This window comes from Athene cunicularia (assembly GCF_003259725.1).
Source record: "Athene cunicularia isolate RWA chromosome 12 unlocalized genomic scaffold, athCun1 chr12_part1, whole genome shotgun sequence".
Taxonomy (NCBI): domain Eukaryota; kingdom Metazoa; phylum Chordata; class Aves; order Strigiformes; family Strigidae; genus Athene; species Athene cunicularia.
Window position 1 is genome coordinate 9352751 of NW_020799116.1, and position 23427 is coordinate 9376177.

Sequence of the window (23427 nt, forward strand, 5' to 3'; positions counted from 1 at the left end):
ATTAAAAAAAAAAAAAAAAAGAAAAAAAAAGATCAGAACTCCCCCTGCTGTTCAAGCACAAAATTTGTTTGTTTGTTTTTAAGTAATTCCACACTGAAAAAATATGAAAGTTAAAGGATGTGAAAAACGGCAATAAGGAAAGAATGCGGTGAGTAAAAACCCAGGACAAACAGAACTGAAAAAAACTGCTCGTTTGAAAGAGACTAGCTGAAGAAAAGTCAGGAAAGAAAACATAAAATCCCAAATGTAACTGATGAACTTTCAGATTATATCACCATCAATGCCTATCAAGCCAAGCTTGTCAAACTTAACTATTTTGACTAAAAAAAGTGTGCTCTTCTAAAAATAAATGATATGTGGAATTAAAATTTTGCTAATTTCTTAAGGTTCTAGCTGTCAAGCTGCCAGCCTGAATCATTTACAACATCCACTATTTTACTCATCTGCCAGTAACAATGTAAATTAGTGACTGTAACAGTTATTCTCAGTAAAAAGTAGTCCTCCTTCATAAATTAAAGTTTTGGATTATACTAGCTTAATGGACCTCTAACTCAGAAAGGCTGCAAATCTAGCCAGACAATAAAATAGGAAACACTACATACAGACAAAATCACAGAGCACAGCAAACTACCAAACTTCTGCTTTCAGAACATGTGTCTTACACATACACCTTATAAACAAGAAGTCCTCCTACAAAACTGCATTTAACTTCTTACCACAGGAATAAAAAAATAAGAGCTAAAGAGCAAACACTATTTAAGCCTTAATGTAGGGTATTCCATAACACACAGATGATTCTTGGCCTATTTCTGTGAAATTCCACACCGTAGGTTCTGTCTTTGGGGATCTACTTCAGTCTTCGGTGGATATCTGGTCTTAACTTTCAGGCTGTGGTTACGTATTCAATAGTATTATTACTTACACTGGCTTAAGTACTCTTCCTTGCACTCATTTGTTTCCCTCCTTTCCACAGCTCCTTGTGATATGCCAGTGCAAGTATTTGTGGAATCATATAGTGAACTGGATGAGAGAACTGATGAAGCCAAATTATGAACAGGCTAGGGGCTTTTTTGGCAGCTACATCAGTCCAAATCATTGAAGAGTTCTCTATCAAAGCAAACCTAAAATATGCTAGTTTTAAAAGCTTATTTCATGTCACAGAAAAGAACACAAATGAGTTTTTTCTTTATTACTATCTCATAGATGAAAACTTCTACATCAGTATTATGCAATGGTAACACAGTGTCAGTAAATCCTGACAGAACAAGCCCACACCACTTATTACAGGTCTACTGAAAAGGGCTCCATATTACCTACATAAAAAACACACCTGATAATTTTGTTAGTCAACTGACAAATGCAGTATATACATCTTGTTGGAAACAGCATTGTAGCTGGATGTACCACTACATTTCATTCCCTTTTTTAATCCTATCCAAAGAACAGACAAACATAGCACATATCCAAGATAACGATGTCAAATTTTGAACAGCCTTGATGAAGTATTTTAAGTGTTATAGATTACTAAAACAGCATATGAAAGAATCTGCTGAGGATCTCAACATTAATCAGCTTAATGCATTCATCTTACAATTAACACTTTGGCAGGAAGTCTTAATTCAAAATAAAAAGTGTTTCAACCACACACAAGAACCCCTAATAGCTTAAAAATGCAGTATCCTGTTCCTTGAAAGTGATCCACCAACATAGCACTAATATTTTTAAGTCAAGTCACATAAATTGAGGCATAACAATTCAGTCCATCAGAATTCTTTACTATTTTAAAACAATCTCGTTCACTGTGCTTATTACTATCAAAACATTGTATTATACTATGTCCCAGCTTCCCTCACCAGCATCCTGAAAGGAACCTCAAGTCAGGATGAGGTCAACTCAAACTAATTCTTCCTTTAAGTTAAACACCAGTCTTCCTGCACCTCCATGAAAAGGAACAGTTTTGTGGTACTATTTAATTGAATTCATTATCTGTTACTTGACAATTGTTTTTAGCTACGCTCATCACACATATATTGCGACACGGTGACAAGCTGGTAAGGCATCATCTCCAGCAAACAAAGAGGGTAACAGAGTATTTAGCACTATCTATAACTACTATGCTTTGCACATTGCAGTTTGCTAAGTATTCTGTAAAAACAGAAATTCATCAAAAGCATGGCTCAACTTCCACTGAAGGAAGAAGGAAACATTTTGACTGAACAAATGTGCCTCGGCATTACCTACAAATCTATTTCTTTTAAGAATAAACACACACTTCTTTTCTCTCCCACCTCTGATTACAAAATGGATGTATTACCTATGTCTTTCCCAATGCTTTTGGTAGTTGGCTACTTAAAAAACTTAGCACTTTTCACAATATACATGCACCATAACAGGAAATACTAATTTGATACACAAACCCCAGAACGTTCAGCAGTTAACATTAATCACCATTACTTTTATCACTATGCTGCTAATTTGCTAATGCCCCTCGCAATAGATTTATGTCCACATAAAGGAAGAAATATATTTTTGTCTGCTTCCTGGGCAGCACCTGGAGATTATCACAGCTCATACTCCATATAGCGCTCTCTTTTCCCTCTATTAACAACTCCAGCCAAAATGGGCACACGTCCTCTTTTGCGAGGTTTGCACATGCCTTTTCAGTGTCGTGAAGATCCACAGCCAGCTCTGTGAAAGCAGCTGGTCGCCCCATCCTGCACCGTTTCCCAGGCAACCAGCACAGCACAGACATGTACAGAATGAAGCCAGACCTGATGCCTTGCTTAACTTCTTCCACTGCTTCTAAACCATTCTAACCATCAACTAATGAAAGTTGAATTTCTTTCAAAGCTTACAGCAGTAATTTTTATGCAAATCACCAAGGTCAGAAAAAACAAGACTAGCCTATCTCCCATCCTAGTAGAGAATGAATTAGCATACCCAAACTACTCCTCCAGAGAAAATGGGGACTTTGCTGTTGGAGCAAGACCATCATGGGCAACACAGGGAGACCACAATGATAAGCGCTACTGGGGCCACTGTGTTGTGGAAGCAGAGGGTAAGGAGGCAACAGCAGTCACATGTCCAGTGCAGGAGGATGGAGCAGGAAAGCTGGCACACAGTTATTGTAGGTGGCAGCTCCCTTGCCAAACTACTGAAAATATTTTGTTGGATTGTTGAATGTTCACTCCAATAGAATTTTCCATCATAAAAGAAAAACAAATAGCTTACCTCTCATATACTGTCCTCTTAAGAAAAAAATCTAAAAGGCTGACAGCACTGTATGATTTCAGTTTTGTTATCAGAATTTTATTTTTTCACATTTATGAACAGCAGCATGGGTCAGGGCAGATAAGTGAGAAGGGACAGCATCTACCTTCCCCTTAAAACTTCACTACCCAACTGTCATAAAGTAAATGGTGTTTTGAATCATCAATAGTTTTTGGCAGTAGTAGAGATTAATATTGCCATTTGTGGGGTCTTGTTAATCCTGCAACTCACAAGCATTGAAAATAAACCAAAGTGCTGCTTCTCAGTGATTCTTCTGTCAAAAAAAAAAAAATAAAAATCTAACACTGAATGCTTTTTCTGAAAGTAGGAACTCACAATAAATAGAAAAGTTGCAAGTAACTTTAACAACCCAAGATGTAAACATGGGTGCATACAACTGCACAACCAAAGCTGGAATAACCATAGGTCTGAAGATTTGTACTGTTACATGAAAGCTGTCTGGGATAAACAAGGAATACCGAAAAAGAATGCTGCTGCTGAAAGAATAATTTGCAGTCATTAAGATGATGACAGCTCCGCTCCTGAATGTGAAACAAAACAAAGCTACAAATAAGTAGTGTGTAGTCAGTTTTTTATGAAAATTCTTTTAAATTATTATTTATTTATTTTTCAACAGAACAGCTTTCGTGGTATTCACTGCTTGTTTTTATGAACAGCTCTACACTCTTATTTTCCTAACAACAAGCAGAGAACTAAGATAACATACGCAAGGTCAGCCTTTGGCTTCTGCTCCCAAGAGAGAACAATTATATAGGAAGTACAAAAAGAACAGTGATGCAAAACAAGTTTTGATGCTGATAGAAATTCAGGATTTCTGTTCTTCCCAGACTATCCCTGGACTAACCACAGAGTCATCTCAAACATTTTGCCTTAATCCTACAAAGAACTGTAACACTGAATATGAACCACAAAACTACCCCTTGCCCTCAAATGTGTGATTCTGTATGGCAATACTAAACTGGCACTCCCAATGGAAATTTAGGAATTAAGAGAGCTAGATGTCAAATATAGTTATTTTGAACAGGAAAAAAGAAAATAATTAATGAATGGACTGACTCTGTTTAAAAAAAAAAGAAAACAAAGCCAAAACCAACAGAAGATCTACTTCTGGAAAAAGAAACTGGCAAGGAGAGTTGGAATTCAACATTTGGGTAAAGCTTCCTTTCTGTCAAAATCCTAACATCACTGACAAGAGTTATATTAAAACAATAGTTCTTCCAAACAGTAAATTATGCAGGGAAGCTGCCCAGATTTACAAATGCAAAACCATGATGAGCAGAACTTTAATCAAACAGAACAGTTGGAACAATTAAAGACAATGATGCTTTAGAAACTTCCCTTAGATGGAGACAAATCATGGAAGTCACCAGAAATCCTTCCAATCTTTCTTAACAGGGTTTCAGTCAGGTAATTAAAGAACATAAAGAACAACAGAAAACAACGGGACTGCTGCTATACTTGTAACTTAAGTGACCCTGCTTTGAAATAAAAACTGAGACACCTTTAGAATAGGGTCTAAAAAAATTATAGCATCTAACCTACCATAACAAAAGCTTCATTAAAAAGGTTTTTTCCAACAGAAAAATCTCTTTACAGACTTGAGTATAAAGCAAAACACTTTAAAGACCTTTTCTCTAAAGCTTTACAAGGTTGGACTATCCTGATTTATCAAGACAAGATCTTTTAAAAAATGAGACATTCATAACATTTCTTATGTGTAGATTTTCTGGTATGAATAATATAGCTGCATTTACACCACAACTGTATTATCTGCTGGCTAAATGAGTTGCTACGGGAGTTTCTTCCCGATACAGACACTAAGTTTGTTCTCTTCTCTGCTCAGCTCCATTTCCACAAAACCACAAGATGTCCAGAAATGTCACTATCTATCATTTGGATGAAACCAGCCAAAGGATTCAAAAGTTATTAAAAAAACCCAGACATACAAACAATGTAGGTATATAGGCATCACTTCCAAAATCTAAAAAACTTACCGAGTTGTAGTATCATGACTGTATCACTACAGGCACGTGTCACTAATCCAAAATGTCTGTGTAGGGGATAGCATAGCACTCTTCTTCCAAAAGATACCAGGACGTCATGAATGCTAGTGAAACTCTGTGTGTATCAGTGAAAAATCTGAATCAGTCTGTGTGCTTTACAATACAAAGAATTAACTTTTTGTTCGTCTTCCTTTAAGGAAAAAAAGTTATAGCAGAACAGAAAAAAAAGCACATTTTTATCTATAATGCACCCAAAAATCTGTTTTTTAATAGGTATGGAAATCAACATGTTAAGCAGAAACAAGGCACTAGACATTTAGTTTGCATGGCAGGATAACAAGTCCTGTAAGTTTTAGTGGGTTTGAATTAAAAAAAAGAATGTAGAGAACATTAGAATAAAACATCTCACTCAAGACTCTGCCATCCTTTAGATTAAAGCAATAAATTACATCTGTCCCACATTATTATATATATTAAGGGGAAGCTATAAAAAGCCTTTTAAGAATAAAGAAAAATTAAAACCATATGATATTAACAAAATACATGTGTACATATAAGATCTTTAAAAATGATACATGACTCCGCTTTCATGAAAATTACAGATATTCAAGACAGGGACAAATATAACTGCCTAGGGAAAGCACTTCATTGTCCTCTTTTACGAGTGAGGATGACCTCTAATTTACTCAGGCCAGAGGCATTAATGAGTTATTAAAGACTTTCTTAAGAGAGTGATTTCCTTTCCAACTTTCACTTTTCAAGACAAAATATTCCATTTATGAATTCAAATAAAAATACCTATTTCATCTTGAACTCTCAATTTATTAAAATTAATAAAAATGCTTTGCTGACAGCCAGCACTTTTTTTGCATTATATGACTACCTCAACCCATTTTTCATTTTAATGGATTGCTAGTAAGCATTTAAATCATTTATGTTTTGTTATTTAATATTTAGAGTCTAAGGTGTGTACATGTCATGCACAGCAAAATGGCAGTCAGTTCAAACAAACCATAGCTGAGGCAATGTTGTTTACAGATTGATGAAAACACCCGCCTCTACATGGTTTGTATAACAGATATAGTTATTAACAGCTTGGTGCCAGGAGACTGAATTTTCTGGGTGTGAAATATACTGTTGGCACAGGCTGCGCCAAGAACTGCTATATTATAGGATAAGCACATGCAAAAAAACCCTCCTTCACTATGTTAGGACGTAACTTGAATTTTTTTCAGATCCAAGGCAATCATTGCATTTTAACTGCACTCTTTTGTGACTTGCTACTGCAGAATATTCAACTGGAAACAAATTAAAAGTAACACACCTAGAAAATCAGTTGTCATAGAGCAAGTTATTACTGAATATACCGTTCTCCACTACTCAAAAGGTTTGAAGGACTGAACCCAAAAATGCTGTCATATTTCATTTTTGATCCTGCTAACTTGAGACTTGGCTCAGTAATTTCAGGAATGAGGATGGGACAGCCCTGTCTAGCTTGCTGCTATCATAAGAAATAATGGATTACAGGCCAGGTTAAGTCCCTTCCACTCCAGCTCTGCAACAACTTAATTGCACAGGTCTGTGTGCTTCCAGTTAACAATGTGAAAGTGCAAAGAATAGAATTCAGTTTGTCTCCTCTAGTCTAAGTTGATTTCAGAGGGCTAGCAGCAACTAAACAAATACGGATGCGGCAATAATCCTAAAAATGGCAGGTAAAGCAACATGTGTCCACTAACAAACTACAAGAAACCTGACACATTTCAGCATGTGTCTGAAAGATCACACAACCATTAAAGCCTTAATGAGACAACAGTTCTACAATTACAGAACTGAGGTCATTTTGTACAAGAATATGGAATTCAGCTTCTCCATGATAGGTGAGGAAAAAAAAAAACCCAAACACTTTTTGATTGAGTTCTAAGAGTTTTTCCTATCACTGGGCTTGCATTTTCTTCTGGATTTCCTAGCTCCACTCTCCAACGTACTCTGAAGCCACACAGTACAATGGAGGACAAGCCAGAAACCACCTGATTTGTGGCGAAGAAAAAGAGCAAGCTAGAAGTGCAGAAGGATGAACTGGAAGGTGAAGAAAGGCTCAGCAGTCAAAACCCCCAGAAGTAAACAATAAGCTACTTTATTAAGGCCTGACACCTTCAAGAGTTATTAAAACATGTATCTGAGGTACGACCTAAAGGACACAAGAACACTAAGAAATTACATTCCCTGCTTTTTATGCCCTTTATAGCCTTTCTATTTTAATGTGCTTTGGCCAGTTAAAATGGGAGGGTATCTAAAACTTCTGATCAAGAAGCTGGAATGCTGTATTTTCTTGCCCTAAGTATGGAGTTGCACACACATACTGTGGACATATTTGAGGAATAATTAGTTACTTCCTAAATAAAAGGACTTGTGAATCAAGCCCAGGAGCTAGGGACAGTGTGTAGACGAGCAAGCTCTTTTGTAATGCCTATCCTCAGCTTTTCCAGAACAGGCCAGAAGGCGGCCCAGCACCCAGACAGATGAGAGGTGTTACTCCAGCCTCTAGCTGGGAGCTCAATTTCCTGTAGCAGTTATTAAAAAGAGGACATACACTCAATTCATCATCAATACTGAAAGAGTGAGATTTCCACAGAAGCAACACACAAAACCAAAACGAAATTATACAGCAAACACATAATGCAAAACTAACTCAAGTTTTAACTTACCTCCAACCAGCACAACGTTGCACTCAGTTTCCTGACATTCCAAGATGATTCAACCTGATTTTAAGAGGAGACCGTAAAACAAGTATTATCTAATTTAATATTCAAGACTTCTGGCAAACTATTTAAGATAACATTCTGGCAGCAATTTAAGAACCTTTGTGAATATGAATCAGTAATTATATTACGTGCATTGAAATGGCCACAGGACAGCATTAAAAATTATATTGCAATGCAGATGTTAAATAACTGAATTGGTTTCCGTATTGGGAATACCCAGCCCATGCACAAAGCTTTTAAAATACAACAGCAATCATAGAAAAATAGTATTTAGTGGAATTCTGTCCCTTTTAACAAAGCAACAGAAACTTGAATCAAAACTCAAGTTAAAATGCTTTGTGTTGTGAAAACTTATGGCTTTCAGGGAGGGTCCTAAAACCAGCAGTACATATAAAATGTCATTATGCTTAAAATGTGGCAGATTCATACATTTGTGTAGTAGTGTGGTCTAGCGGGATGATTAGGGCAAAAAGCCAGGAAGCCTTGATGTATAATGCTGGGTCTTGTAAAGATTTGTGTAGCCTGAATGTCTTGGTTTTCCTATTAAAAAGGTAAAAAAAAGGAAAAAAAAATACCACAGTGTTTCCACATATACGGTTATTGCAAAGATCAATAAAGAATTGTACGATTGTGTTCCTTGCGTATTTGCAATTTTTTGGAACACTAACACGCACTACAACAACCATTCTAGATGATTCTGTTGAATAAGCAGGACTGGACATTTCCATCTGCCATTCTAAAATCCATGCCCCACAATTCAGTCTGATTAAGGCAGAATGGCTTTGAATATATTTTGATTAAAAGCATTGAGAAAACATCTCACTGGTTAATACCAGCAGAGGAGATGCTTGACACAAAGTCGTATCTGGGAAGCAAGTCCACTTCAAAAAGGCAAGCTATCCATAGCACAGCATGGAATCCATTCTAAACTTCCGATATTTTTAAATTTTTTATATCCTGTAAAAAGGCTAGGATACAGAACACAAAACAAAGCTGGCTGCTCCTTGTGTAAGAGATGGGTAAACATCAGAATCCTGAACATGGAAACATTCCTTCCTACATTCCTCCAGTGTTTGAATACTAGAAAAAAAAAATCTGCATTAGTATTTTATTTTTTAAATGTGTGTTAATTTTTAAAATTCTGAATGCCTCACTCTGGTTTCCAGAATGCCTCAGGAAACACCTTCCATACTCAGTGCATAAGCTTTATTAAAAAACCCACAACAAAACCCCACACACAAAAAACCCTACCAAAAAAATCAGTTTTGTTAAAGGCATATAATGGTAGCCTGTATAAAACACTAAACACATAGTTTTTCAGTCCTACAGACTTAGTGATTTCCCATGTTTTTACAGAATCCAAATCAGCAGTGGTGTTATTACAAACACACCTATTATGAAACTGTTCAAAAAACAGAAGGAAGAACCATCAATATAAAAGAAAAATTATTTTGTGAAATCTGCATTTCCATAAATCAAGACACATTACAACACAAAACAACTCAGAAACAAACAGAATTGTCTGGAGTCTCCTGCATCTCCACTTCTCTCCTACAGCTAAAACGATGCTCCAGAAGAACAGAAGTATTTAGAAATCATATTAATCCCCACATGCACCCCAAGAGCACAATCTAGAAATATAAAGTCTTTCATTTTAACTTATTCAATTATGTATTTTTAATGCTTGGGAGTAATTTCACTTTAAAAGGTAAATTTCCTAAATGACAGCACAGGGTCCAGCACTAGGTTCCTAAAACTTTTTTTTTTTTTTTAAAAAACTTTTTTTAACTTACATTCTTGTCTCCTTCATTGATGCAGATTTCATAGCAATATGCAAGAAGGATATCAATTAAACCAAGATACACATGATGACGACTTCTTTTATCCAGAAGGTAAGATTTATTTGTGAACTTTCTCAGCTGCTCTCTCTCTTCCTCAGAGAAGACAACTATAAAAAGTAAAAGGATAATTGATTATGAATTTAAAGCCAGCACATTCATTTTAATAGATGGCAATACTAATTCAATAGTCTCTTTAAAAAGAAGTGTGTAACTAATCATAAGTCACTCATCACTCAAGAAAAAGCCTAAATCATTCTTACTTTCATTTTTAGTTTTGATTAAACTCTGATGTATTCCTTTCAAAGCCAAGTTCCAGCCCTGCAATATACTGCATGTACACATGGCAATTTTGAACCCCTCTGAAAGTGCCAAGGATTTCTGTGGATACCTGGCTATCTTATGCAGAGATAAATGTACAGTGAGGATCTAAGTAAATTGACATTTAAGTCCACAATTGTATGGGATAAAAATAACTAAACCAAATATATTTTCTTACTGTAGAAAAGGGTAAGAACTAAAGAAATAGGGAAGGGTTAAAAAGGAAAGGTACAATTCTGTATTTCCAAGCCTCATCAATTTCAATTAATGAGCTAGGCATGATTTAGGAACTTCGTTTATGTTGTCTGGTAACATCCTTCCAGTGACTGAGGAAGAGCAAAGAAAGATCAAAATCCTGTCCTCACCAATGTTGCTATGAAAGCTGTGTCGCTTTCCAAAGAGCTACAGCATCCACCATCAGTGACCACCATATTTTACTTACCTTCACTACCTCATTTAGTTAAGAATGGCTACACTAAGCGACCCAAAGAATCTTCTCACCCTGTACTCTTTGGGATGCATGAGGAAGATGACAACAACCACATAGCAGGCATGCTGTGACAATGCATCAAAGTATTCCTCTAGGAAACAGTGTACAGACATGGATAGCTAAGATTGAATATTGAATGGTAAACCCTTCTGAAGAGTACTTAAAACACTTCAGAAAGGATGGCAGAATTGCCTTGAAATAACAGTAGAGATTAAGTAGATAACTGACTAGAAGCCATCTCTGTACAAACTCAAAGTAAATCAAGAAGCCATTTAGTACACTTAAAACAGCCAGAAGCCAGAGCAAAGAGATTTTCATTCAGGCTGCATGGAGCGCAGGCACTCCATGTCAACAGGCTCTGATTTACTGAATAGGATAGATGTAGTGAGCACATTTTGGTCACACCACAGAAGCAAGTTACAGGCACAAGGTGACTCGACAGGAGAAAAACGTGTTACTAGCTTGACAGCTGATGCTTTGTTGCATTTGAGGAAGTCCCGCTCCGTGACTTGTTCAAGCACCTGTAACACTGGAACCAGCCTGTTTCAAACACCACTTATTGGAGGAGATTTCTCCGAGAACACGAACAAGCCTCATGAAGCACTCGTTACACTTTCAAGTGTTCACTGAGTGCCGGGGGGGACACACACAACGTACCCCTTAACTCACTGAATTTGAACTTTCTTTTTTTTTTTTTTCCTTACAATTAATATTGAAATCCCTCTTCAATTATTCTTTTACTACCCCTTTTTTGAGTCACTATGTTCTGGCATACTTAGCTGGGGGCAGAGAAAAGCTATAGGCAAGATGTACAAACTTAAATATGTAAAAAATTGATGGTTAACACACTAAGATGAGGCTGTGATACTGGCTAAGCATTACTATGTTCAACACCCCTGAGAAAGCACCCGAAGAGTCCTTGCTAGCCAGGGAGGCAGCTGGGAAGGGTCAGCCTTTGTGGCTCCCTGAGACAGATCCCTCAACACTGCTGAGCCACCAGCTCCCACCAGCTTCATCAGCACTAACAACTTGACCTGGTAACACAACTCCTGCCCCAATCTGATTCCCTGTTTTTCTGGTTTAGGATTTTGTATCTTCCATGTTGGTACTTACCTGTGGAATCCTTGAGCTACAATCCTGTCTCAACAATCCCATCTGCAATTTTTCTGTTCTTATTTTTCTGCAGACTTTCTCACAGCTGTTTCTCAGCAGTGTGAGCTAAGGTCACCCAGCTGGGTATAACCCATAATCCAGAGCCCTGGACCCTTGGGGGACAGGCAGCTAGATCCCCAGGAAGGATTGAGGGGTGGGTGTTACAGCAAGGGTTACAGAAAGAAAAGGTTACAACTCCCAGTAAACCACGGGTTTTTTTACACCCCTTGTCCATTTCTCTGTCATAAGGATGATGATCGCAAGTGTGCTTATAGGTGTTTCTCCTCAAGCATTGCTCAGCATCATTTTACACAATTCACATTCTCAGGGATACAATCTACCTATAAGGCATGTGGTCTTCTTTATCCCAGGAGCTTTCTATGAGCTTTCTAATTTTATGACTTGTTTTGAAACAAACGTTCCTGATGCCAAAGGCACATACATATGCACACACCTCATCTCAAGATATAAAATTACGAATTAGGAAAAACATTTTTGAATGTTTCTTCTTTACAAACTTTTAAAATGTTTCTATCAGCTTCATAACCATGAAATACTTGATTTAAATTCCTATGGAAACTTCTTGATGAGATAAACATTTCTCTGGAGTCAAGCCAGTCTCCATTTATTTACAAGCTCCCACAAAAGAAATTCCAGCTTTTATATCATTTTGAGAAAGCCAATCTCTTCCACTTGCTATGATCTAGTACAAAGTGACAATTTAGCAACACTATGGCAATTCTAACTCTGTTTTTCTGTTAATGCAATGCAGTTCAGTATTACCCCTTAAATCACAAAGATAGATGATATATCTGTATTCTATCAATAAATTTCTTTATAAGTTCTTAAACCGCACTGATTCTTCAGTGAGTCACCTCTATCATTCATATTAAGATTATCCATAAAAGCATATGTGCAATGTTGTAGCACATTTGAAAAAAATTAGTTTCTGAAAAACATAACATACAACCACTCTGTAAGTTGCTACAGTAGGATGGGTTTAATGAAGTCTCACAACAGGGTGTTTACAGTCAGAAGAAGGTCCGATTGGAAAGAGAAAAGGCATTTCCACTTCTAACTAGCTTTCCCTAGAAAACTCTCTCCTGAACTACAACACAATATATTATTAAATCATATGCAAGTGGTGCTTTCACCCTGAAGAGAAGCACAAAAGGGGAGAAGTGAAATTGAAGCTAAAGATGAAAAAGAAATTCTGAAAAACAAACAGCCAGAAGTTTGTTAGCAAAGACTACTAAAGCAGATCAGATTCATAAAGCTTAAAATCACTTCTGATGACTACAGTAATAAAGACATTTGTCACAAAGAAGCTAAATAAATCCTTCAAAGCACACGAGAAGCTGTCAGACAGAATAGTTGTTAAAAAGTTACGCAGGCACTCTCATATTTCTAGGCCCACCTCAATGTGCTTGCTACAGCTAGCAGCCAAGATGCACACGTCAGGAATGCAACTGTTCTCCTTCAGAAACTCATTATATTCAGTACTGGATCCACTCTTCTTAATCAGCAACTACAACCTGAAGCTTGTTTTTGTCTCATAGCTGATAAAAAGTAACCTCTCATCATCAGAGGTAAGAAACAATCCGACATTGAGAGCAAAAAAATTGACTTTCTTAAGTTTTACTAACAAGCATTTGATAGATTCCCTAAAATCCACATTCTAGAGGACTATGTCAATGCAAACCATACTTCCTATCCAAGTAGAAAGCAAAGAAACTCCTAGTGAAGTTCATAAAACATACAAGATAAAGTTTTCTTTCTCTAAAATGGGAACTCTCTGAAGCATCATAACATATACAACTGGACCATAAACACAGAAATTGCAAGTAGACAACAGCAAAGACAACTTAGACTAGACAGTTCCCAAAGGTAAATGCAACAAGGTGTTCATTAAATCGCTGTAAAGTGCCAGGTGTTCTAAATAAAATTGCTCTCTCTGGAAAAAATACTTCTATTTTACAAATAAATATCTATCCATTCCTTAAAGGTTTTGGATAATAAATTATGCAGGTCTGAAACTCATTATGAACACGTCTAAACCACCACCTATTTTGTTTTCCCAATTCAAAAATACAAGTACATAGTACAAGACTAACAGAACAAGTAACACTGTAATTACATTTTCTGCTATATTAAGCCTGTACACATTTGTACACTTGCACTACTAATGTTCTATCTAATAACTGTACAATTAATATTAACCTAATGCAAAGCAGCATCTTTTTATCATGCTATTTATCAAGTACTAAATTTACAAGTTTTCCTTAATTTTGATTTTAAAACGTGTTGTACATTTGGCAGTGCCAATATCATGCTTCTTCTAGCCACAGCATAACCAGGTGTTAATATATGCATGTCTAAAGGAATCAGACAAATTAATCTCACATACAAAGTTACTGTTAGATGATACTACAGAGATTACCCATATTTTTTAGTCATCCCCTTTACTTATTTTAAACCAGCCATTTCTCATGTTAAAATAAACATATTTCAAATTGCCCTTCAGTATCCAACTGTCAGTGAAGTACAGTTTAATCTCTACAGGGGAGGATGAGGTCTGACAGCTAGAGGGTGTTTTGTTACGGTTTTACTGGTATTTTACACCACCGATCACATCACTTAAATCAAGCCCGGGTAAGATCTATATCTCAAGACTACTATGACACGGTTCTAAATGTGTTAGGGGTACTTAGATAAAATGTGCTATCTAGACAGGTAGCTGACTCAGTAGTCAGACTCAGAAAATTACAGAAGAGTATAGGTCAGAAGGACTTCTGACAATCAGCTGGTCTAACCTTCTGGTGAAAACTGAGCCTTGGCTTATGGTCTTGTCAAGCCAAGTCTTCAATTCCACAGCTATCTCAAAGGAAAATAACTGAGCAGAACTGATCCCACCCCCTCCCCTTTTTCTTTTTAATGTTAACTAAAATATGCTACAATATTAAGGTTTTTAAACATGTACTTCTATCTCTGTACGTAAAGAAATCAGCAACACCAGTTAAAGGAGGAGATAAGTCAGCAGAGAGCAGATTAGTCAGGAATTAAGGTAGCTACTGATTTTAATCAGTGGCAAACAAGTCTCTCCTTTTCAAGCTCTTGCTAAGACATTAAAAGAGGAATAGCAGCAGTACCCTGACTAGAAAGACAGCCAAAGTCTTTGCTGAGGATCAGCATCTCCCCCAGTGCTAGATACTGCCTTAAAAAATACTTGATAATAATACTGTAAACTTAAACAAGTAATTGAACTAACGAAGCTGATTTTCTATTGATTTGTCTGTTGTGTTGCTATCTGATAAGGTATGAAAGGTTACTGAAACTTTCCACAGTGCTGACATGCTGATAACATCTCTTTCCAGTATGGACTCTGTAATACCTAAAAAGATGCACTGAGGAGTCCATAAAAGCACTCTTTCCCTTGTACACGGGGCCATTTTTGCAGAACTTGCAGGAAGCGGCCATCTCCTAGACCCCCTAATGCGCAGTCGAGGAGACTGTGATCAGACAAGCTTCAGTTCTTCAGGAAGTGAACTAAAAATCCTAAAGCTGTCTTCCTCTGCACATCTATATTCACTCTAAACTATGATCAGTCAAGTCTGGTTTGTTCATCCCTCCTGCTTATTTACACTTCCTCCATTTGAATTTTAGCTCCTTCACAAATACCTCTTCTTCCAGGTCAAATTTCCACCCTTCTCTAATTCTCAAATCAACACTTCCAGCACATTTCCTCCACGTTGGTTCTGACCTTTTTCCTCCAGGCATTCTCCATAAAGTCACTGGACATGGACAGTCTTTCCTGGATCTCACGATTTCTTCTATACTAATTTTTGTCATTAATCTTTAACAAATCTGCAGTTCCTATAAACCATATCAAAAACACGCATCATTCTTTCTTTCATGTCCTACTGTCCTTGCCTTTTAAAATCTGAGAATCTTTAGAGACCTATCATTTATATACTAAGAATTTTGCATGAATAAACAGTAATCTTTCCTCACATGAAAAATACCTGCTCTGCAGCAGAACAGTGCCAAGAAGGTACACATGCTGCAAAGGCCCAGGAGACTGAGTAAAACAAGTAGACAGAACAATTGCAGAAACGTGATAAATCTTAAACTTAAAAATCTACCACTAATGGTATATATTTGAGCAGAGCCCTACTGAAAGGTGAATCTTTAAGAAGAAATTGCTTCTTATTCTATAAAGAGAGAATGGTCACTGGTAAGCAAGATAGGTTACTGTAAATGAAATAAATTATCCCTGGACCATATTAAATACATATGTCAACCTGAGCCTTTGAAGATTGTTGGCTAAAAAGGAGTTTCTACAGTTGTGCAATTTAAAGTAGAACAAAACCGAGCTTTTAACTAAGTTGAATATGACTTACAAAATACAAAACCTTTCAGCTGGAATCTGTAGAAGCAAGACTCTAATGTAAACTTCAGCAGCAGCAGAAAGCAAGTTTTCCAAAAGTTTTATTCCTTCATGGGAAAGGCTGTGTAATTAGTTCAGCTTTATGGAGTATTACTTGACTTGCATTAGACATTGTAAGCATGAACAAAATCTGGGCCTTTCAGCTTTAGAAAATGTCCACTCCAAAAAATTGCATTTTGCTACGAACATGATGGTGAAACCTGCACTCTAGTATTTCTTCTGGTTCCTCAGCCATACATCTTAGCTGCCTGGTGGCTAACAAGCCTAAGGAGAAAATAAACAAAAAACCCCCACAAAGATCAAAAAGAAACAACACACAGTAAAATGTAAAAAAGGACAAAAGAAAGAAGAGACATTTAGGACAATAAAGGATGAAATTAAAAAAAAAGATAAAATACACACACCATGCACACAAGCTGGAGAAAAAGCAAAAAGGTCAAATAAAAATAGATTCAAGGTAAGGACAGAGGAGAGCTGAAGACTGTAAATGCTAATGAGGAGCTGATCCAAAGAGAAAAAAAATCTGGTAATGAGACATTAAAAAAACCTGATGATGTAAAAACAAAAGAGAATAACCAGGGATGAAAGTAAGAGCAGTAATCAACCAAGCAAAATCTTCAGTTAATTGTAATGCTATAAAAAAAAAAAAAAAAGCAGAAACCTTATTTCTAATTACTCCTTATAGCCAAAGACATTATAATGATAAAAGAAATCAAGTTTTTGGTTCCAAGAAACCAATGAAGATAAAAACCAAAAGGACATCAATATAAATCAGCAAAAAGAAGAAACAAAGAAATAATCCTCTTCATTCTGTGCTTCTGAATAAGAAAATATACTTTCAAAGAATCTGCTAATTTTTATGTCACTTTCCCACACTAAACTCACTTTTTCATGTAGTAACTTGCAGAGTCAGTTCCCACTGACATTCCTGATTCCACAGGCACTGTGTAGGTGGGAACTGTCCTAATGGCAGCAGTGTCAGAGCACCAAATACATGGACTCTAAAGGTAGCAGGTGTCAAGTTCTATTGTAGTAGCCTATACTGTAATCTACCATCAGTTTTAACATTACTATTCCTACTTTCTTGTCTTACCAAACAGCCATTTACCTTCAATAAACAACCCTCTAAGAAGATACACCGTTTCATGTTTGAGTGTAGTGGACTTGCCCAGAAAGAGATGCTGCACATCTGCGATTTCTATCACATCTCTCAGCTTCCATGTTCTTGTATAACAGGTTTGGATAGCACATGTTTAATCAAGAACACAACCTTCCTTCCCACGGGACAGACAAATGTTTCTGCAAGCTGGCCATGGCAGTACACCGTATCATGAGCTGCACACGTTTTAAACATCCCGATATTTGAAGTCTCTTTATGAGCTGCATGCTTGGAAGTCCTCATCAGGGAAGATAATTACCTTATTTCAGATGCTTTTCTTAACACAAGACATGAATTCAGAACTCAGGAAGAGTAAGAAATCAGGGTACTCCACTTTATGCCTCTTTTCCATAAGCAATAAAAAGAAACTGCATAAAGGTTTCCATCTCTCCTCCTTTACGCCCTTAAACAGGTTCAAAATTAAACAGGGGACATTTGTATCCGATTTTTATAACAAAGAAGGCTTGACCTCAAACCTCCCCGTAGAGGGATACATGCATACAAAAGCTCAAGGAATCTCCACACATCTCTTCATGAAACACCTTGAAACACACTGCCAAACATATAATGTTTGGGCCCCTAGAGCTTCTGCACTTGAGTACCCTTTGGCTTTTTACAGCTAAGCACTAGTGTTCAAAGGCTTCTTACTACAAGTGCACTGAAACCAATGACAGCCTCCTTATCCTTCTAGCTGTACAGAACAGCCTGGCTTAGTGCAGTCAGACTTTTCCCCAGTTCTACTGAAAATGACACACGATTTCTCAAGTAGTAAAGAAGGTCCTTCACTTAGCACAGTCCTTGTTTTTATTATGTGCCTTTTCTCGGTCACTTCCACTTACTAAGCATGCATACTGGAATGCATACGAATGCAGACATGCAGGCAGATTGCATTCAGCTTGTAAGAATTCCCAAACCTGTAACTCAGATTAGCCAGACCATCCCTTTGATTTGGATAAAGTATAAAAGCAATATAAACCCACAGCGAACGCATCCTATTGATGATCAGATTCCAGGTCCAACACACTGGACCCACGTCCTGCCCTTTTGTATTCCCATTCATAAGAGACCTTCAAGTGGAACCTGCACTCCCTCTCATGGTGGTTTCTTTCACCACAACTCACTGAGGTTTAGGAACCTCCAGTAAGTAGTTTCAGATCCTCCTTCAGTCACTTGCCACCCCCAGCCACTGTTGCCATACAAACAGCAGTAACAATGTTATCAACACCTAGGTCTTCCTAAGGGAGTTGTCCTCAACATAACCAAAACACCAGATAGCCTCTTATGTTACTTACATTTCCTCAAGATCCACAAAACTACATGAGCCTCTTCACTCAGCCATACAAAGGTCAGACTAAATTTTTCTGATCATCCTTATTAACTATATACCTGGTATAACATGGTCTAGAGAAAAGATCATGCTTTACCTAGTCCCATTTTCTGCATGAGCAGGCTTGCCAGGCTTTTGAGTAGTTTCTCTGTTGTTGTTGTCCCTAAAACCCAGCAACATACATATGTGTTTTTCTTCAGAATCTCAATTTGGAGTAGAAACACTCTTTATCGATAAAATCATCCAGCAGCTCTTCATTTTCATTATATTCCTTAACACAGGCAAACATTAGCAGTGTTTCATTTACTAAGGAGTGAATGGATAAAAACAAACAAAAGAACCCTTCATTATTCTATTTCCAAGGCTCTTGTACCTTTGTCCAATGCTTTTTAAATCAAGCGCTTACGATGGATATAATTAACAATTTCTGGTTTCAGAGGCTGAAAAGAGACCAGTAATGAAGATCAGATTACATTCACAGTAAAATACACAACATTTACCCAAACTCCATTGTTCTTCTCCTGTTCAAAATGTGAAAGTGCAGGTATTATAAGTGCACTAATATTTGTTAAGATCCTCTGGTGAAGGGATTATCATTATCTACTTCAGTAATATCAGATTTTCATACTACATAGGAAATGAACAAAGGACAATAAAAGAATATGCATAATAGTAACTTGTAATGCTCTCTGCAATCACTGTGTACAGAAAGGTAATCTCTATCTTTTAACAGTTCTGTTACAAGGTCATCTATTAAACCTGAAACCATCCCTTCTAGTTTCTAAAAGAACACAAAGATTTTCCCTTGAAAAAAGTCTCCAAGACCCAAAAAATAACAGTAGAGTAATAAATGCCACAAACTTCTGTTGTACTACATAAATAAAATAAAACATTCTCCAGAAGACATGCTCATCAAACAGAGATAAGGGCTGATATTAGTAAAATCTTCCACAGCTGATTCTTGGAAAACTTCCTGAGAAGAGTCTGCACCATATTTGGAAGTGGTCCCAAAGAAGTTTTTACTATATTTTCCATTGAAAATACAACTAGGAAAGGGAGAATAGTTTCTCAAAAAGAATTTAAAAAGGGATGAGCACCAGCAACAAAGGACCCATTTTCTAGCTATTACAATCACTACACAAAGACAGGTTTGATTTGATTTCAGATGCCATGACTTACTGACACTAACAGCTCTTTTGAAATCTTAAAAGATTACAGCATACCCTTAAAATGGGAACTTCCTCTTCATTGATACCTGAAATTCCAGAATGGCCTTTATGAACAGTTAACTCCAAAATTTCTTATGTGAAAATGTGTTAGCACTACACTACACAACTAACAGATAAATGCTTAAGATGAAACAACCACTTTATAATATCCAGTCAGCTGCTCCACATACAACTGTCTCAGATTTCAACATATAACTATCCCTCACGGAAATTTTTTTTTCTTTGAGGACAGGACAAGCAACAGAATACTCCTCTATGAAGAATGGTTAAGACTGAAAATTGTAGTGTAAAATCATACTTCTTCCTTTAAGAACAATAACCTAGAATATAACATGGCATCACAGCAATTATCATTCAAGCAACAAGGTGTGTGTATATATGTGTTCTCACCAAACGTATGAGTGTCACGTTCCTGATGACTTTCTCCCTGCAAGGCTGACATTTTTCTATGAGCATCAACCCACCACGGTTTGTACTTTAAGACATGCTGAATAGCTTCATCTTCAAAAAAATCAGCTCTAAGAAAAAGAATAAAGTCATATGTTATTTACTTCAGTTTATAGCATACGTGGGTATATTTTAATGCATACATAGAATACACCTGACTTGGCTCCAGGCTATTTTCCATATGTTAGAAATATGTTCTTTGACTTAAAACCAGAAGATAATCGTTATTAAAAGAATAAACAATATTCTCTTATCTTACAGTACCCCTTCCTTACTTCCTCCACCTTTCCTGAGCCCCCTAGAAGCCAAGGAAATTGATAAGCTTACAGCATGACATGAAGGTGAACAACCCTGACTTGTTCTGGATGAATCTAAAGGAAAACAGGCCAAAGAGAAGACTTCTCAGAGAACGTCACTGGCAGCAAACCTGATTTTACTGGGAAGTTCTCTGACTTCCGCATACTTTTGTATACTTCAGAGAGGAAGGGTACACAGCTAAAGGGCAAACATAAAGTAGGGACGGGGACTGACTTTTAGGTAAACCAAAGCTTGCTGTAGCAAGGTAGAAAAAGAAGAGTTGTACATGAATTCTGGGAGAGATTACCTCTATCTCAATATAAAGCCACTGTGGTAAAAATCTCAATACAGTAATTGTGGGAGGATCTATACTAAAGGATTCAAGTTCTAAGCCTCCTCTCATCATTTTAGCTTTTTCTTCAAGCCAAACAATAGTATAAATACTGAGAACTGAAAAAAGGCGAGAAATTTACTACCTTCTTAATCATCATACAAAACCTGCCCAATTCACTGAACACAGAATGGAATTTGCTTTGCTCTCACATCAACAGAGTTTGATGCCTTCCTTCAGTGTCTTTATAAAACAACTTAAAGATATCACTCAGTGTACATTCTCCTCAAAGGCAACAGAACACTTCTGTTTGCCACCATTTCTCCCAGACCTGTCCATCAGGGTACACAGGAAATCAGTTTTTGTGGAAGGAAGGTATCATCTGTTCTGAAGCACCCAAAACACAGCCATTAAGTCAGGCTAGAACATAGGGTCTAATTTGTTTCACATTGTAAGTTAGCAACTAATTCAGTTCCAGTGAAATGTGCTTCCAAGTGATGTTTTGAGAAAGCTCTTCTAATTTTTATGTGCTACAGAATAACATGTAGCTGCCTCTGAAACACCTGACTGCGGAAAAATTCCACGCTTGTAAAAATACCTTCCGGAGCAACTCAAAATGGGTTGAGCCTACCTCTCCTCGACAGAGCACACCACAGGTACTAGTTGTCCCTATTGGGGACTACACCCTTCTCCCACCAAATCCAGCTTGCAGGAATCACCATATTAATAGATCTCATGGCTTCAATTTGGTTTACTTCTCTGGAAGTTTATGAACCTAACCTGACCTGAAATACTCCAAACTTGAAAGGCACAAGAAATCATTTCAACCTTCATTACATGGGATGAAGCACAAAGAAACACTAAGTCTTGGTTTGGAACTTTTCCTCATTCTGCCGTAAAAAGGTTTCATGTGAAGAAGGCAAAAACTAAAGTGGCCTAAGCAAAATCTTTGTAACTTCAAAACTGAAATGTACTTCCTCATGGACCAGGATGGTTCAGCAATCCTTGTTCCACAAGGGGAAAACAAAGTTCTGACATCTACAGCCCAAAATGCAGGCAGGGATTGGCTACGCAGCTGCTCAAGAAGTAAACTATGAAACAAGGTTCTGTAAGAGTTCACAGCAGTCCCTGCTTGAATACAGACTTTAGCAGTAATTAAACAGCAGAGAAACCCCAAAACAGATAGGCAAAGTCTTGTGTCAGTGTCATGCTGCAGAATGCCCTCTAAGGCCTGCTGTGATGAGACAAAGAAACAGACAAATAAAAAGTAAAGCTATTATTTCCAAAAGTGACCTCAAAACCAATCATTCATGAAAAGACAAGTGAATATATTAACTGAGGTACTTCTACTTGACCAGGTGAAGTAAATCAGTATTTACAGGTAATGATCAGGATCAAACTTGGCAGTCTCAGCTGCCAGGCGTTTCCTCCTCCGTTCATCTGCAGGAGTTTGGTCTGGATCCTTAATGTCAATAACATCACTGAGCTCATCCTGCAAATGGAATAACAATTAGATGACAAAGCCATGGGTATGATATGCAAGACTTATTTAGGAAGAGTTTAGGAAGGATGCTTATCAGCATTACAATGAAATCCCTAGTTACTCCTCAACCTCCCTTTCAAATCTTCCAAATTCAGGCTCAAATGTGCAAATAAAACATCAAAATTCGAAGGAAATTCAATTATTTGAAGCTCCTTAGAATTAATGATACTGTGAAGTCTATTCAGGCCATTTCATCATAGAGTGGGCAGGTTATTTTGCATTATGATAAAATTTGAAACATTTAACAAAAGCACAAAACCACAACAAAGGCAAGACAAAAAACATAGATAGTGTTTTTGTGACTTTTGAGATTATTCTCACACTCTGAAGTGGACATACGTTAATTAATGGGCAATTGCAGTGCCATTTTAAGCATCAAGCAGTGCTAATGCTGATGGAAAATGTACTTCTTCACAAATTCCATGGCAATAAACCAGTGTATCTATCCTAACATAATGTAAATACTTTCTTTATAAATAGCAATCCTTCTGCTCCAAACCCTGAAAATACTACAGTTCATGGGATAATGAGTTACAGTTACATAATTAAGCTGCTCTAAACAGCTACAACTTATATTGCTTATAGTAAGAACACTACAAAAAATTAAGTTATCTACTATTTCAATAAAAGCTCTGTACACTATAAATATTATTACACTACCTAGTCCGTAGATTAGATTCTAGATTCTACCTAGGTTGTAGATTAGCTTCAATCTATTACTGAATTAAAGAAACTGCTGAACACACAACAGCACAGTAACACATTTCAAAAGTTATTGTCTTGTGAGAAA

General features: G+C 36.9%; 1 protein-coding gene across 1 annotated transcript in view; it reads right to left on the reverse strand.

The window, feature by feature from the left end:
* The window catches only part of SHQ1 (SHQ1, H/ACA ribonucleoprotein assembly factor), a 50720-nt gene that overhangs the window by 23429 nt on the left and 3864 nt on the right, over positions 1-23427 (reverse strand). Inside the window, exons 5-9 of the mRNA XM_026857823.1 lie at positions 22474-22586; positions 20410-20537; positions 9850-10004; positions 8000-8053; positions 5286-5409 (exon numbers count right to left, since the gene is read on the reverse strand). Coding sequence (XP_026713624.1) covers positions 5286-5409; positions 8000-8053; positions 9850-10004; positions 20410-20537; positions 22474-22586 — 574 coding nt within the window. The remainder of the gene's footprint in view (positions 1-5285; positions 5410-7999; positions 8054-9849; positions 10005-20409; positions 20538-22473; positions 22587-23427) is intronic.